Genomic DNA, 18,793 nt, shown 5'->3' on the forward strand with positions numbered 1-18,793 from the left:
TAAGGCATTAACACCCGACCCAAGGTATTGTATATGGAAAGTAAAAAAAGTTTTAAAAACATATATGAAAACAAAAAGTCAACAATTGCTAATACTTAATAGAAAAAATAAAAAGTATAAAATACTACAACTAGGAATTTCCGTACACCGGGCCACGCGGAATTACACTCAGGGCCTAAAATGGACTATACAAATTTAAAATAAAATTTAATATACATTCAACAGAAAGTGCAAGTTCAACTTCAGCATTCTATGAACCTATTTCCTGTTCAAATGTAAAGTCCATGTAATACAGTATTATTTTTTCTCAGTTAAAATAACTAAAACATTTTTTATTTTTTTCAGCGAAGGGCATCAAATATTTAGGAAAGAAAGCTTCCGAAATTGGGCCCTGGGCATAATTTTGGATAAAATATTTTTATTGAGCATGAGCATGATGAGAAGGCACAATTTTCTGTAATAAGGTCCAGGGCTTAAATACGGGAAGTCCTGGCAAGAGAGTGGAGAGAGTGAGTTGGGGAGGTGGGTTTAACACTGTTTTTAACAGTATTCCAGTTACAGTGTGTCAGCTTAATGTGGGAGGAGAGCCTGCAGTGATGAGACGGAGAAGATAAGATAAAAGTGTATCAGTTAAGTTAACACATATACATGCCAATATGTTTACACGAGGTGGGATTAACGTATAAAGATAACACTATAACGAGAGAGAAGCCAATTAAGTACACTGAAGGTGCAGTGATGGGTCGGGGTGTAATAACAATCAAGATGTCAGATAATGAGTTAAAGCACAGTAACCTCAAGTTCTTCCAACTTCTAAATGCCTATCAAAGACCAAGTTGACTTTTATTGTCAAAACGTTGGTAGATAATTGACATACATATAGTTCAATGAGTGCACAATATACAGTTTAGGAGCAAGTGTGAAATGAAGGGGTATTATAAGTCGTCGCAAGATCACGTGAGTGTATGTGGTTTTATGCGTTTTGTCAGAGGTGAGTGGCATAAAAAATAATGGGGGACGTATAAAACCACATTTACCCACAGTGATGCTGCTACAAAAAACTTATCTTGCAGATATGTTTCAGTCTGCCATGGTACTAGAATTGTAGAGCTGTTTGATTGAGCTGAGGTGAACTTGTGTTGGGTCACGTGTCTTTCATTGACTCGTTAACAATGTGTGGCTTTTTGCTTCATAGCAGGGGGCAAGATATTTAATCTCCCACTCAGAGATCCACATGCAGCCTGTCTTCTTCATGGCGGGGTAGAAGAGATTAGTTTTCCTGCTCAGAAATGTGTTTCCCTCCCAGGCGGGATACATGAGGTTGTAACAGTATCACGAGTGGTACATATGGTTGTATGCGTCCCGGTATAAAACCTTATAAGGGGACCCGTGAAGATTCACATGTACCCTTTGTGATACTGATACAACAAATTTATCTTATCGGCATGTCTTAATGACATTATAAAAGAATTCAAACAAATTGACTTTGGTCATGTATTTATCACAATTAGAAATGCATCGAATAACACCAGAATTACAAATTATCGAAGGCTCGTGGCTTATTAACTTGGGACAAAGAGTCTGTAATTCCATGTAGCTCACTACTTATTCTCTAACCTATTTTATCTAATCAATAGATTATGCCAGTGTAGCGGCCATAAAATTTCCAAGTCCTGTGATGGGATTTGAACCACGAACCTTCTGATCTGAGGTCGTTCGCCTTGTCCACATGACCAAAGAGGTTAACCCCGTCAGCAAGCTGACAAGGTAAGGATGTCATCTGTAGGATGACTCCACGCCCTGCTACATAATCCCCCGTCAACAGAAGGCACGTCCCCAGCCGCAAAGTAGGGTACTGAGACTTATTTTGCGCATATTTACTATGTATGTGCTCAGCCCTTATGTTGGGCGCCAATGTGTGGCCATAAAATCTCTGAGTCCAGTGATGGGATTCGAACCACGAACCTTCTGATCAGAGGTCAGACGCCTTGTCCACATGACCAAAGAGGTTAACCCCGTCAGCAAGATGACAAGGTAAGGATGTCATCTGTGGGATGACTCCACGCCCTGCTACACACGCATAACGAGCGATGCATGCATTGCAACTCATACTCATGAGAACATCCTTGAGTTGACAGAACAATGATAACGATGGTCCTTGATTAGATCTGGAAACAGCAGACGCTGGCCGACAGGGGACATAAATCTACTGCATCAAACCTAACAGGACAAGCTTTGAAATCAACTGTCAAAGATAAATAGGTTATTAGCCATGACTAATATTATCTAAATTAAAAACATGGCCACAATATGCTAATTATCTAATTCTTGTTTATTTTCATATGAACCGTTCTGGCCATGGTGTACATTAACCATCTGCCTATGTGAGAATGAATGTTTGGCACATGTATATTGTGTGTTTTAGAAAGTGGGTGAGGTGAAATGGGGTTTAACATTGCATTTGAGATTATGTCACTACCATAGTGACGTGCATGCACTTGTCTGAGTAGCTGCTTGTACTAGTCTGGCCATTTTTGTGTGCAAGCCCACTAATACACCATGCCACAGTTTAACATGGATACCCCACTCACACACAATATACTGACTCTGAGCCAACAAGTCCTTATTTCATTCCCTCAATGCTGAGCATAAGACAGGGTAGCAGCAAGAACAATCTCTTAATATCTTAACATATGAAGCGGCCATGGTTTGGTATGTAGTTTAACGCCACACTCAGCAAAAATCCAGCTATATGACTGCGGTCTGTAAATAATAGAGTCTGGACCAGACAATCCAGTGATTGATATCATGAGCATCTATCTATTGGGATACGATGACATGCATCAACCAAGTCAGCAAGTATGGGTTGCTGAAGACATATTCTGCCTCGGATCTTCACGGGTCAAAGCGGCTATGGCTTGTATCAAATAAAGGACAGAGGGCACTGGCAATAAAATGAGTGTTTAGGCAGTGAGACAAGTGGTTATGAAAATGTAATAATTTGTTAATAATGGCTTAAAGAAACGGTAGCTTGAGTGAGTGAGTGAGTGAGTGAGTGAGTGAGTGAGTGAGTGAGTGAGTGAATATTTGTTTTATGACAATTTTAGCAATATTCCAGCAATATCACAGCGGGGGACACCAGAAATGGGCTTCACACTTTGTACCCATGTGTGGAATCAAACCCTCGGAGTGACAAGTGAATGCGTTAACCACTAGGCTACCTCACTGCCCAACATAGCCTGAATGGTAAGGGGTTAATAGACTTCTCCGTACAGAGTGGACTTTGCCTCAACACCACATCTTTATATCAACATTTATTCTAATTGTAATAACACATTACTGGAAAACCAACACAACAATCAGCATCTGCACCTCTCAGCTATCAGTGCAGTTGCTGTAGATAATCATCAAGGCATGCATCTCTCAGCTACATCTTGGGAACTGTCTCTGTTTTGTGTCAACGGCTTGTTCTATTACATGGAATAAATAGCCTGCTTATAAATCAGCACTTTCCTTCGTTCTGTTGAAAAAGGCTTCAATTTTCTAAGACGATGATGATGGCTTGCTATCAAGCACTCTTCATACCTGTCATTTGCATCCATTAGCTGGAGCTCTGGAGCAGAGTCCAGGCCTTGATGTGAATCATCAAATCCAAAAAATGTTGTATGTTCATGTTTCAGATTTAATGCAACCCTGTAACGTTCATCATTCTACAAAGATGAACTTTGAGCCATGAATGATATCAAACATGGTGTTAAGCATGTAGTACATGGTAGGATGAACCTGACTTCAAGCAAGCACTTGATCCGGCCTTCAAGCACACAGCTGTTAAGCATACTGTACATGATGGTATGAACCTGACTTCAAGCAAGCACTTGATCCGGCCTTCAAGCACACAGCTGTTAAGCATATAGTACATGATGAACCTGACTTCAAGCACGCACTTGATCCGGACTTCAAGCACACAGCTGTTAAGCATACAGTACATGATGGTATGAACCTGACTTCAAGCAAGCACTTGATCCGGCCTTCAAGCACACAGCTGTTAAGCATATAGTACATGATGAACCTGACGTCAAGCACTCACTTGATCCGGCCTTCAAGCACACAGCTGTTAAGCATACAGTACATGATGGTATGAACCTGACTTCAAGCAAGCACTTGATCCGGCCTTCAAGCACACAGCTGTTAAGCATATAGTACATGATGAACCTGACTTCAAGCACGCACTTGATCCGGCCTTCAAGCACACAGCTGTTAAGCATATAGTACATGATCAACCTGACTTCAAGCAAGCACTTGATCCGGCCTTCAAGCACACAGCTGTTAAGCATATAGTACATGATGAACCTGACTTCAAGCAAGCACTTGATTCGGCCTTCAAGCACACAGCTGTTAAGCATACAGTACATGATGGTATGAACCTGACTTCAAGCAAGCACTTGATCCGGCCTCCAAGCATACAGCTGCTAAGCATGTAGTACATAGTAGGATGAACTTCAAGCATATAGCACCTGCATAGAGCATGAAACTACCTTCAAGCATACAGGATGAATCTGTCTTCAAGCATATAGCCATAAACTGTCTTCAAGCATATAGCTAAAAACTGCTTTCAAGCACATCGCTGTTCTGCAAAGACACCTTATTGCTAAAATAAACTCCTATGCATCAATATAGATTTAGGACAGTCATAGCTCCAAGGTCACTGTCAAACAAGGTATTGGGTTATTTTCCACATAGCAGCTTAGGGTAAAAAAAAACATCATAACTTGCAAACTTGAAATAAACTTAGGACAGTCGTAGTGCTAAGATTGAGGGATGAGGCCCTGACCCCACATGCAAAGAGCGATAGCAGTATTACGGCAACTTGTTTCTTGTTTAACCTTGCACTCAGCTATATTCTAGCTATATGACAGCGGTCTGTAAATAATCAAGCCTGGACCAGACAATCCAGTGATTGATATCATGAGCATCGATCCACGCAATTGGGATACGATGACATGCATCAACCAAGTCAGCAAGCATGGGTTGCTGAAGACATATTCTGCCCCAGGTCTTCACGGGTCAAAGCGGCTATGGCTTTTATCCAATAAAGGACAGAGGGCACTGGCAATAAAATGAGTGTTTAGGCATTGAGACAAGTGGGTATGAAAAGTCATCGAGTCTGACCACAGGATCTCATACGACAAGCATAGTCGCCTTTTACAGCAAGCACGGGTTGCCGAAGACCAATTCTACCCCGGACCTTCAGGAACTGTAAGGTATTACTAAAGTACAGGGAATACGATAGTGGTTGCCCTGAGATCACTTTGTGTGTGCTGGTGGCCTTACAGAGGTGGTGAGGTGATGTGAAATGGGGTTTAACGTCGCGTCCAAGATTATTGCACTTATATAGCATGCCAGAGTTTAACATGAATACTCCACTCAGACACAGTGTACTGACTCCAAGGCTGACCAGTCCTTGTTTTAGCCCCTTTTTGCCTTGCGCAAGACAGGGTAACAACAAGTACCATCTTTTCACGTGTGTGTGTGTGTGTGTGGCTGCTTGTACTAGTCCGAACTGATGCCGATTTATAGTGCTAGCCCACTGAGATACCATGCTGCAGTTTAACATGAATACCCCACTCATACACAGTATACTGACTCCGAGCCGACCAGTCCTTGTTTTAGCCCCTTAATGCTTTGCGCCAAACAGGGTAACAACAAGTACCATCTTTTCACATGTGTGTGTGTGTGTGTGTGTGTGTGGCTGCTTGTACTAGTCCAGACTGATGCGGATTTATAGTGCTAGCACACTGAGATACCATGCCGCAGTTTAACATGGATACCCCACTCAAACACAGTATACTGACTCCGAGCCGACCAGTCCTTGTTTTAGCCCCTTAATGCCAAGCGCCAGACAGGGTACCATCTTTTAACATCTTTTGGTATAATCCGCCTGGGGATTGAACCCCGGACCTTCCGCTCTCCGGGCGGACGCTCTACCACTAGACCAGGGAGGCGGTCACCTTACAAAGGTTGTGTTCCAGATGTGACCCATTTTTCAGGTGCAAAATTCAGATTTGACAAGGTATGCAAAAATAGCTTTTAGATCACACATGCTCACGTAAACAAATGTCCATCATATGTTTTACTGCCTCTAGTGTGAAGTATTTTGACAAGTAGTCACATACGGATCAGAATAGTCAGCATAATTTCATCGGGATCACATGTGTGCTGGTCATAAAGTCAGTATCTGGGGCTTCACTCATCTATTTTAGACCCAGATTTTTAAAAACTGCAATTACATCATCAACTGATGTATTTTGTTGACAAAAATTATAATTGTCATGTGAAGGATTAGGTATAAAGAGTGAATTTAACATTTATATCACTGCATTGCTGGATGTTGTCTGGCATGAAAATTAACAAAAAATAGTGTCACCTGCATATGTAGCCAACAGTTTGAAAAATAAAGTGAGTGAGTGAGTGAGTTGGGTTTAACGCTGCTTTTAACAGTATTCCAGTTATATCCCAGCGTGTCAGCTTCATGTGGGAGGAAAGCCCGAAGTGATGCAGGTCTCAGACATTTACCACTTCGGTGAAACCCACGAGCATGGGTATGGTGCTGACAAACCTAAAAACATAATCGGGGCGAACTGGGATTCGAATCCACAATCCAAGGTTTCTGGCGTGCCCAAAGGGATGCGCCTTAGACGACTGGGCCACCCGTGACCCCACCACTCATAACAAACTTGAGAAACTGGGGGTCTCTTCCAACCATAGCATGAGCATCATGTTGGAATTCCAACAGGCAGCAAGACTATTTGGATTTGTCTCATACATGTCTTGGGTGGCGTTAGGAATGGGTTTTAACGTTGCATTCAAGATTATAGCACTTTGATTGAGATGCGTGCCTACATGCATTTGTTATTGTACTAGCTCACTGAGATATGATGCTGCAGTTTAACATGGATACCGCTTCAGAGCTGACCACAACTTGTTTTATCCAAATTATGCCGAGCCCCAGGCAGGGTAACAACATGTATCATTGTGCCATCACTACATCATCTAGAAGTAGTCACGTGACTGTCAGGTTTCAGGGTATTGGGTAAAGACAAGATATCAGTGAGCAATACCTTTGTAATATCAGAATTTACAGAGGATGTCACATGAATGTGTTTTGGTACAGGTGTAAGGAATTTTGGTGTAAGGAATAAATATTGCATTTAGACAGCCTTTTATGTAAGAAATAAACGACGAGTGGGAGTTGGTTATCGTACAAGGAAACACTGCTGGGAGAATAAATATGGAGGGCCAAGTGTTTTAAACAATGACCACGAGTCGTTTCTTTCTTATATGAGATATCAACATTATTTACAGCCTCTTTGAGGATAATGATAAAATATATGACCTTTAAAAATATTTACCCATATTATATTAATGATGACTCCCTCAATACAAACCGACCTCTGCAATGTCGGACAAGTCCATTTTAAGCATAGGTGGCTATTTCCAACATATTCTCCCGTGCTTTGGACTGAAATCATTTGGCCATTGCCTATCTATGTTACCCAGCTACATATATCATATATATGATATATAGGGAACAACTAACGACAATCCCCTCTAAAAAATTACGTCATGCAATATACGTCATCAAGTTGCAAGCGAATGTTCAAATCTCCAGAAAGAGAACAATGTTTTATCGTGAAATAAACCACACTTTGTTCATCATTGTTCTTTCCTTTTTATCACGTAGCTATCTTATACAGGCAATTAATAGCCTCACCAACAACTGAGTCCCATTGTCTCGGGTCTCCTGGTCCAGACCCAACACTGGTGATGTGGGAGATATGGAGATTGTTTAATAGCTGCCTCACCTTGTCTCGGGTCTCCTGGTCCAGATCGACGCACTGGTGATGTGGGAGATATGGAGATTGTTTAAAAGCTACCTAATCTTGTCTCGGGTCTCCTGGTCCAGACCCAACACTGGTGATGTGGGAGATATGGAGATTGTTTAATAGCTGCCTCACCTTGTCTCGGGTCTCCTGGTCCAGATCGACGCACTGGTGATGTGGGAGATATGGAGATTGTTTAATAGCTGCCTCACCTTGTCTCGGGTCTCCTGGTCCAGACCCACGATGGTGATGTGGGAGATATGGAGATTGTTTAAAAGCTACCTCACCTTGTCTCGGGTCTCCTGGTCCAGACACAACACTGGTGATGTGGGAGATATGGAGATTGTTTAATAGCTGCCTCACCTTGTCTCGGGTCTCCTGGTCCAGACACAACATTGGTGATGTGGGAGATATGGAGATTGTTTAATAGCTGCCTCACCTTGTCTCGGGTCTCCTGGTCCAGACACAACACTGGTGATGTGGGAGATATGGAGATTGTTTAATAGCTGCCTCACCTTGTCTCGGGTCTCCTGGTCCAGACACAACACTGGTGATGTGGGAGATATGGAGATTGTTTAATAGCTGCCTCACCTTGTCTCGGGTCTCCTGGTCCAGACCCAACACTGGTGATGTGGGAGATATGGAGATTGTTTAATAGCTGCCTCACCTTGTCTCGGGTCTCCTGGTCCAGACACAACACTGGTGATGTGGGAGATATGGAAATTGTTTAATAGCTGCCTCACCTTGTCTCGGGTCTCCTGGTCCAGACCCAACACTGGTGATGTGGGAGATATGGAGATTGTTTAAAAGCTACCTCACCTTGTCTCGGGTCTCCTGGTCCAGACCCAACACTGGTGATGTGGGAGATATGGAAATTGTTTAATAGCTACCTCACCTTGTCTCGGGTCTCCTGGTCCAGACACAACACTGGTGATGTGGGAGATATGGAGATTGTTTAATAGCTGCCTCACCTTGTCTCGGGTCTCCTGGTCCAGACCCAACACTGGTGATGTGGGAGATATGGAGATTGTTTAATAGCTGCCTCACCTTGTCTCGGGTCTCCTGGTCCAGACCCAACACTGGTGATGTGGGAGATATGGAGATTGTTTAAAAGCTACCTAATCTTGTCTCGGGCCTCCTGGTCCAGACCCAACACTGGTGATGTGGGAGATATGGAGATTGTTTAATAGCTGCCTCACCTTGTCTCGGGTCTCCTGGTCCAGACCCAACACTGGTGATGTGGGAGATATGGAGATTGTTTAATAGCTGCCTCACCTTGTCTCGGGTCTCCTGGTCCAGACCCACGATGGTGATGTGGGAGATATGGAGATTGTTTAAAAGCTACCTCACCTTGTCTCGGGTCCCCTGGTCCAGACACAACACTGGTGATGTGGGAGATATGGAGATTGTTTAATAGCTGCCTCACCTTGTCTCGAGTCTCCTGGTCCAGACACAACACTGGTGATGTGGGAGATATGGAGATTGTTTAATAGCTGCCTCACCTTGTCTCGGGTCTCCTGGTCCAGACACAACACTGGTGATGTGGGAGATATGGAGATTGTTTAATAGCTGCCTCACCTTGTCTCGAGTCTCCTGGTCCAGACACAACACTGGTGATGTGGGAGATATGGAGATTGTTTAATAGCTGCCTCACCTTGTCTCGGGTCTCCTGGTCCAGACCCACGATGGTGATGTGGGAGATATGGAGATTGTTTAAAAGCTACCTCACCTTGTCTCGGGTCTCCTGGTCCAGACCCAACACTGGTGATGTGGGAGATATGGAGATTGTTTAAAAGCTACCTCACCTTGTCTCGGGTCTCCTGGTCCAGACACAACACTGGTGATGTGGGAGATATGAAGATTGTTTAATAGCTGCCTCACCTTGTCTCGAGTCTCCTGGTCCAGACACAACACTGGTGATGTGGGAGATATGGAGATTGTTTAATAGCTGCCTCACCTTGTCTCGGGTCTCCTGGTCCAGACACAACACTGGTGATGTGGGAGATATGGAGATTGTTTAATAGCTGCCTCACCTTGTCTCGGGTCTCCTGGTCCAGACCCAACACTGGTGATGTGGGAGATATGGAAATTGTTTAATAGCTGCCTCACCTTGTCTCGGGTCTCCTGGTCCAGATCGACGCACTGGTCAAGCGGCATGCCCTCCACAAACTCGGTGGTCAAAACCTGGGATGCTGTTAATTCCTCTATCACGTCAGGAATGTGGAATTCTGGGTGGTCTTTCAACAAGTTTCTGGAAGTGTCATCATAATATATCTTACTTCATAGAAATGGAAATGAAATGTCCTATTATGCTCTGTACCTGAATCAATGCTCTGTACCTGAATCTATGTGTACCTGAATCTATGCTTTGTACCTGAATCTATGCTGTGTACCTGAATCTATGTGTACCTGAATCTATGCTCTGTACCTGAATCTATGCCGTGTACCTGAATCTATGCTGTGTACCTGAATCTATGCTGTGTACCTGAAACTGTATGTAAATGAATCTATGGGTACCTGAATCTATGTGTACCTGAATCTATGCTGTGTACCTGAATCTATGTGTACCTGAATCTATGTGTACCTGAATCTATGCTGTGTACCTGAATCTATGCTGCGTACCTGAATCTATGCCGTGTACCTGAATCTGTATGTAAATGAATCTATGTGTACCTGAATCTATGTGTACCTGAATCTATGTGTACCTGAATCTATGCGTACCTGAATCTATGCGTACCTGAATCTATGCTGTGTACCTGAATCTATGCGTACCTGAATCTATGGGTACCTGAATCTATGCGTACCTGAATCTATGTGTACCTGAATCTATGCGTACCTGAATCTATGTGTACCTGAATCTATGTGTACCTGAATCTATGCTGTGTACCTGAATCTATGCCCTGTACCTGAATCTATGCTGTGTACCTGAATCTATGTGTACCTGAATCTATGCGTACCTGAATCTATGCGTACCTGAATCTATGCCGTGTACCTGAATCTATGTGTACCTGAATCTATGCGTACCTGAATCTATGCGTACCTGAATCTATGCGTACCTGAATCTATGCGTACCTGAATCTATGCCGTGTACCTGAATCTATGTGTACCTGAATCTTTGCGTACCTGAATCTATGCGTACCTGAATCTATGTGTACCTGAATCTTTGCGTACCTGAATCTATGCGTACCTGAATCTATGCGTACCTGAATCTATTGCTGCATTTGGCCTCCCTGTTATAGTCGACCTCCCACGCCAGCTCCCTCCTGGCTACGGTCATCACATTCTCCACGTACATCCCTGCAAGAAAACCACTCATCAAAGACAGTTGTCTGAGGCGTCACACTTCACCTCAGAGTTGATCCCTTCGCTGTGCCAGAAACCAAAAATATGGTGTCATCATTGCAATCATAAGGATAAACATACAGGTCAAAGTTCAGCTCCCTCTGACATGCAATTCCAGAGTAGAAGTTTATACAGCCAAAGGTTAACGATGGTCAAAGAACGAAACGTGTAGAATCACAGAACAATAAAACAAATACCAAATTTTATTAGTTTCTACAAAAATGGCACAGTAACAGCTAACAGTATGGTTCCAGGTGCAAAAGTCAAACTAGAAATTTAAAATATTGCCAAAAAAGGAGCATATATACTGAGCCCTACTGCAAACTACAAATTCAAACCAAATTTGATTCCATCGAGTGAAGATGGCTGAGTAATGAACTTAAATAGACTGTTAAATGTGGCCGGCAGACTGTTAATCGTAAATATGAACCTCTTGCGGAAATTTTGGTGTCATCCTTGGTTGGAACAAGCATGCTTCATTTGTCCGATGGTTTCTGAGAAGATGTTTACAGACATCAACGATGCCGACAGTCACCAGACAAACAGACAATGACATAAGTTCACTTGACTTCAGTCAGGTGAGCTAAATATCTTACAATCTGACTGGCTTGTCACTGTTTCACAATAATCCATGCATGTCATCTGACAGCAAGGAGGTCCTGGTGTCCTGTCACAGATGACCCTTGTCCACACTCACAGCGTGTCTACTGGAGGTCAACAGAGGGATCTGATATTGCCGCACAAAATACTTCAATGAAAAGAGTCTTAAACTCCCACTGAACCAACCAGCTTCTAAAATCCAACACACCCTGCTATCATCAAGCATGGGGATTACTGCTCCTTCTTTGATACTATGGTACTACATGATACTACATGATACTAACCGCCATCATATAGCTGGAATATTGCTGAGTGCGGCGTTAAACAACAAACATGATACTACATGTAGTAGACGTAACCCGTAATGGGATGGCCTCAGATCTTTGTTTAGCGATAGCGAGAACTAAGGTCTGATTTTAATGAGATTGGCAAAGCCAGCTCCATCCACACTGTCGCACATTCATCAGCCTCCGAAGTTAGAGTGCACATACTGCACAACGATTTACTGCTTTGTTCAAAGTAGATATGCTGACTGCAGTACCTGACAGGCTGTTGTCTAGGCCTAGGATAGCATACACTAAGCTGGGTAAACCTCTCAAATGGCAGATATTTGACAAAATAACTGGTATGGTAGGGCTGGGACGGGTAACTCGGGTACTCGGGTACTCGGGTCGGGTGGATACTGAGTAGGACCCGGGTACCCACAGGACTACCCGGACCCATGGTTAGTCACGTGATATATTGTTTAATGACAAAACTTATCTAAAACTCTATGGTCACACTACAAATCACTAATGTTCCCATTGTTTCTGGCTAACACGCATGCCTCCTGACTTTTATATGTTTGAAAAAAAGATAAAAACTCCATGAAGTAATCATCAGCGCACATGCATGACCAGATCGTTTTGTACCTGTATCTAAATACATTTTGCCCGGGCTACGGTCAAACTTTTCCCAATCGGACAGTTTGTACCTATCTCCCGAGACCTACAACGGGTACCCGGGTGTGGTCGGGTAATAGCAGGGTGGATACCCGGGGAATAGATTTTGACTCGTCCCAGCCCTATGGTATGGCCATTCTTTTCGGCAAATGGACTCTACACTAAATATGAAATAGAAAATGTTGAAAAAAGGCTTACGAAAAAGGACCATGGCAAAGGTGGTAACATCTTTGCATCAATGACAGGGTCGAAACACAGCAGCTTCATTAGCCAGGCACTCTTGCTATGGCACGCTTACATTCAGTAGGAGAAACATGGAGAAAGGTTAAGGTTACCTTCAGGTAGCAGGTTGCCAACTCGTAACATCGCCATCAGGTTGTTGATGTCACTGTCGATGCTCTTGGCCACACCCGGGTACTGCAAATAGTCATGAAACACACAATAGTTGCTTCTCAATCTCATTAAATTCATTCTCATTAAACAAAGATCTGAGGACATCCCATTACGGGTCACATCAGAATGACTTTTCGCGAGCTTTGACCGACCACTGAAACAACTAACAAGAAGTCGACATCAACAAATTAGAAAGCAGTTTTCTCGAGCTTTATGGCACTCAAATCAACCTGGCGACTTCCATTTCAGACTAGGCTTGAAAATATGCTGACGTAGTTCTCGAATAAAATTTTAACTACTGGTACTACTTCAGATCCCTATTGGACCATCAAAGCAAACACTGCCATACAACCAACAGAACGGTGCCAGTGTAAATCAGATATCACTTGACATAAGCATGATAAATAGAAAGGCCTACTTTTTCAATAACAATGACTGTGGTCAAAATAAAGAAAAATTAAATTTTTTAAAATAATACAAGTAAAAATGACTTGGCAGAAAGAACAATGAGTCTGCTCAAAATGTAAGCCATAATATAACATGATATAAGAAATATACTCAATATGTAGTCCGACCAAACGTTCATGCTTGTATCGTATTGTGACCTTTTAGAAGCACAAGACTCCTCTTTCTATAGATTTTATAAAAAACAACATGGAAAAGACATTTGTACAATTACAATTACGACAAAACTCTATCAACCAAGTCACTAAGTGTGACCATCCGATCCAATCAGTCATGTCTTACAACCAGCACAGGTCGCTGGGGACAATTTCTAACCCAGAATCCCCCATATCAGACTAAATAATGTCAAGTACCATATTTTCTTGAGTATAGTGCGCACCTGAGTATAATGCGCACCACCCCCATCTGGAGGATGCAATATTTTGAGAAAAAAATATTTTTCGAGTATTATGTGCAGTCAAATATTTTTTCGACACGTTTCAGATACAGTCAGCTGAGAACTTGTGAGCTGAGAACATAGACAAAACATTGTTGTCATGTGTACATTGTGCCACTGTATGAACAAAGGCAACTGCCCATAAAATAAATATAATGCTGTCGAATGTAACTTACATCCGAATTGACACCATGAACTTTGACATTGTTTACCGTATGCTTACCCTTCTCCAACATAAACAATGGACCGTAACTCGGGAGGAGCAATCAGCGCTAAAATCTGGTGATCAGTTAAAAAATGCCCCATCTATATAAACACATTAATTGAAGTGATGGTCATTTGTTTTGATATCAATTACAGAGTACTGGGTAAATAAGAAAAACCTGTTTGAAGTTATTTTTAAACAATAGGCCCTAAATAATCTATTCAATTGTACCATGACAAGTTCTTACTCTAATGTTGGCTTCCTATCGGCAGCTTACTTACAATCGAATTACCGGTAAAGTTTGAGTAGATCTATGAGTAGATCTGTCAATGATAAACTGGTTTGTGTCTTTGATATCAACATGCGTCACAGGGGTGTCCACAGTTAAATGATCCATCAAGTTGAAAGGCCATGGAGTCAACATCTTCACAAATATCAGTATCTTTCAGACATCACTAATTATCTCCCGTTACATTCAAATTCCAGGTTCTGATTGGTTAAGGAGTGGGCAATTATTTTCAATGTTCCGCTCATGACACCTGGTCGTGTAGCCCGTAGGGGAATCAGTCGGAATACATCTTAGGTAACTTGCATATCTTGAATAAGTTTAGCTGAGTCGAAATGTTTATCCTAATGCAAAGGTAAAGGGAAGTAACTCGGTTCACTTACGTCGTTTGCTACCAGTTTTGCTAACTTTTGAAACTGTGGACATATACTCCGGACCTGTATGTAGGAATGTCGGTAAGATAAATTCCTTGTCAACCAATCTATCGAGGCATATGGTGTGATGTAACCTGAGTGCGAGCCTATGTACCTAACGGCTCGGGATACATAGGCTCACACACAGGCAATCTCATTAAAATCAGACATTAGTTCTCGCTACTGCTAAACAAAGATCTGAAGACATCCCATTAGGGGTCAGGTCAGAACGACCTTTCATCCGACCAATCAGAGCGTTGCTTACCAGGTCATGAAAGTGACAGTCGGAATGTGATTTCTAATCATACAACCTCGAAAACTTTAACACAGAGTATTCCGAACAATAGTTACAGGTTTACAATCTAGACCATTTATTAGCCATTCCAGAATGTTCTTTTGTGTAGGTTTCAAATTTGTAATCGAGAATTTGTCAAAATATGTTTCGAAGCCTAGTCGCCAATTTGAAATTAGTGTCGTAAAGCACGAGAAAGCTGCCTTCTGATTGGTCATTCTATTGGTCGGTCAAAGTTCGCGCAATGGGATGTCCTCAGATCTTTGTTTAGCGGTAGCGAGAACAAAGGTCTGATTTTAATGAGATTGACACACAGGGTACATCACATCATTTACAGTCGGGATCAGTTAAAAACTTATAATTTATATGTGCACAGCTACTTTTGCTTCTCAGCATTCAAATAACTACCTGTATTTTCATGGCTATCTGACGTCCGTCTAGCAGTGTTCCTCTGTGCACCTGGCCAATGGAGGCCGCAGCGAATGGCTTCTCATCAAACGTCTCCAATTTACTTCTCCAATCAGATCCCAGTTGTTTTGTCAATGCTCGCTGTAAGAAGAGGAATATACACTTTGTATGTCACGGCTGCCTTGTGACTGGTATGCAACTGTAGAGCTATGACTGTCGTAGCTCATACGCTAACATTGTTTCAAGGTTGTTTAAGGCAGCAGTCAGCAATAACAAGGTATATTACATCCAGTGTTCCTGCTGGCTTTTGAAACTGCCTGTCCTGGTGGACTAGCAACTCTGGAAACTACCAGTCCCCCCTAATTTTTGTCAGTCCCGACTTTCAACAAATCAAACACAGTATGAAAGTTACAAGGATTTTATTCTTTCAAAATCAGCTTTAATGCTGTGACATCAGATGTGAAGAAACTCAGATAGATCTACAAGTCATTCACAAAAAGTTCAGTAGCAATTTTCTCTCTCATTTTTTGAACATTTCAGGCTAAGTTGCCAGAAATAAAGATTTTATTTCATAGAAAAGTGAATGTTATTTCCTTGCAGTAAAAACAGATGGGAAACCCTGATGGACAGACAAGCTGACTTCGTTCCAAAATATACTAATATGAAAATGGCTAATGTTTTGTTCAACAACAAAGATTTATGAGGTACTTTATTTGACTGTCGACAGGGACTGGCAGTCACATGAATTACCAGTCCAAGCCTAATTTTACTGGTAAAAACACTGGTAATTACCGGTACGGGAACACTGACATCTGCCAGGAAATCATTGGTTTGAACCAGACAAACAAATCAATGATTCTATAAGCAACATCTGATGCTTTCTAAATAACAGCACACAATGAACTATGCCACCGAATGTTAGAGTGTAGGTTCGAATCCCGGATGGGACCCATCCCCCCAAAGTGTTAGAATTTGTACTTCACTAAGAAAGTGTTGTTCCAACCATAACATATGACCAGGTCCTACTCGGTACCCACCCAACTCGAGTTCTATTAATCAAGTGAATGCTGAGCGCCAGACAGGGTAACAAGAAGTACCATCTTACAAAATATTTTAGGTATGATGCATCTTCCTGAATTATTGTGGCAGAACTAACAAGTTTATGCATAGTCCAATCAAAATTGCATAATGAAATTGACATCTTGTTTATGCTATCGCGCAGAATTCTATCGAGTGCAGGATTTGAGCATGTGTACTGTCAACAGGGCATCAACAGATATTTTCCAAAATGCATATGCAGTTAAGAAAAGATATGTTACTTGTAAGGTTATTAAATTACATCAGTGATATTGAAACATGTTCACAATATTTCAGGAAGTGTTCAAACCAATAGTAATTAACACATCATGTCAACATGATAGAAAACTATAAACTGTTTTGGTTATTACTGAATTATTAACAAGGTATAAATATTATGTACATCATATTTTCATTTTTTCAATCATAGTGCTCAAGTGATTTGATGCACTTCGCGAGGTAAGACCCGTTTTATTATAATAAAGATCTTGATTATCGATCAGATCATTTGACTGGGAGATGCCATTTTGTTTGAAGCAAATGTCTTGATTGGTCAGTAGGAGGGACATTGAAGGGACATAACAAGTAATCGCTACTGGTGGCACTACGATCAAACCACAAAATTCCAGCTAACTTTGGCAAGGGTGGAAACTGGACTTATAAAGTCAGTTGACTCCCTTGCCTCGTGAAGAAGGGTATGATGCGATCAGGATCACACCAACAACCTTCTATACTCCAGGCAAATGTTCTATCCACTACACCACAAAGGACCAATGCCTCTTACACTATACTAGGCCTTTGCCACACATTTCTTAATATTGTTTACAGATTATTTTCTAACCAAAAAGCTTGGCTAGGTTGACACAAAAATTAATTTTGCATAGTTCAATTTGTTTAATATTATTTGAAACTGAACTTATCACATTGGTCGTTTTTTATGGAAAAAAATATTTGCCAGGTCTGTCTGAAATACAGGATGCTCAACATTTTGACAGAAACAGGTATATGTCAAATGTTTTGTCATGGCAGACTTTTTGTGTTGATAAAGTGCTGTGACTAGAGACCCCAATAGAATGTATTTGATCAATCATTACTGGAACGTTAATTTTATGGATACTTTTATGGTGTGTTCTTTTTATTTTCGCTAATCCAATTAGGACAGAGATGGAAGACATTAAAATATAAATTATTTTATGTAAATTGAGACTTAGTTGAATCTTCAAATCAAATTATTTTTTTTCAAATGTCACCTTACCCGCATCTGGGATGAAGGCATGAAATCTGCACTTTGTCGAACTCTCTCAAAAATCTTCTGTAACTGTGGATTAATGAAGGAATTGTCTGGAAAGAAGAAAACTTTGCCATCAAACATCATGCCATCCCATAAGGATAACACTTGACAATCTGTTTACTGATCAAGTTTGTCAAGAATTATCTCCCCTTGACCATAACAAAATGGTTCATCACATTCCATTCTAAATTCAATGGTGGATAACATGTTTCATCATACCACCATGTCAGAATGATGAGATCTGATTGGGCCATGTGATCTTTATAAAATACTATGTAGCCCGCCTTTGAGGGGAATAAATTTCTTGGCAGGAGAATAAATCCCTTATACCCCGCCATGAACAAGACAGGCTGCAGGTAGATTTCTGAGAGGGAGAATAAACCCTTCATAAACAACCTTCAAAGCAAAAAGATGCACGCTTTTTTCTGAGTCAATGTAAGTCACGTGACATAGCACAAGTTAACCTCAGCTCAATCAAATAGCTATCAACTTTGAATTTATTTATTTATTTACATGGTCATAATAAAACATATATTCACATAAGTATCACATATATTAAACCCTTTAATCCACAAAACTGAACTGAGCAACTAGTCCTTAGTGAGTGAGTATGGTTTAACACCGCTTTTAGCAATATTCAAGCAATATCACGGCAGGGGACACCAGAAATTGGCTTCACACATTAAACCCATGTCAGGAATCGTACCCGGGTCTTCGGCGTGATGAGCCAACGCTTTAACCACTAGGCTACCCAACCGCCCACT

The 18,793-nt window shown here is 41.6% G+C and overlaps 1 protein-coding gene across 1 annotated transcript in view; it reads right to left on the minus strand.

The window, feature by feature from the left end:
- LOC139442451 (atypical kinase COQ8B, mitochondrial-like) overlaps positions 1 to 18,793 on the minus strand; it is a 41,847-nt gene that overhangs the window by 12,536 nt on the left and 10,518 nt on the right. Inside the window, exons 7-11 of the mRNA XM_071223261.1 lie at positions 17,994 to 18,079; positions 15,662 to 15,802; positions 13,099 to 13,180; positions 11,084 to 11,177; positions 9,990 to 10,131 (exon numbers count right to left, since the gene is read on the minus strand). Coding sequence (XP_071079362.1) covers positions 9,990 to 10,131; positions 11,084 to 11,177; positions 13,099 to 13,180; positions 15,662 to 15,802; positions 17,994 to 18,079 — 545 coding nt within the window. The remainder of the gene's footprint in view (positions 1 to 9,989; positions 10,132 to 11,083; positions 11,178 to 13,098; positions 13,181 to 15,661; positions 15,803 to 17,993; positions 18,080 to 18,793) is intronic.

Source organism: Haliotis cracherodii, unplaced genomic scaffold (assembly GCF_022045235.1).
Source record: "Haliotis cracherodii isolate W230 unplaced genomic scaffold, xgHalCrac1.p SCAF_5, whole genome shotgun sequence".
NCBI classification, from domain to species: domain Eukaryota; kingdom Metazoa; phylum Mollusca; class Gastropoda; order Lepetellida; family Haliotidae; genus Haliotis; species Haliotis cracherodii.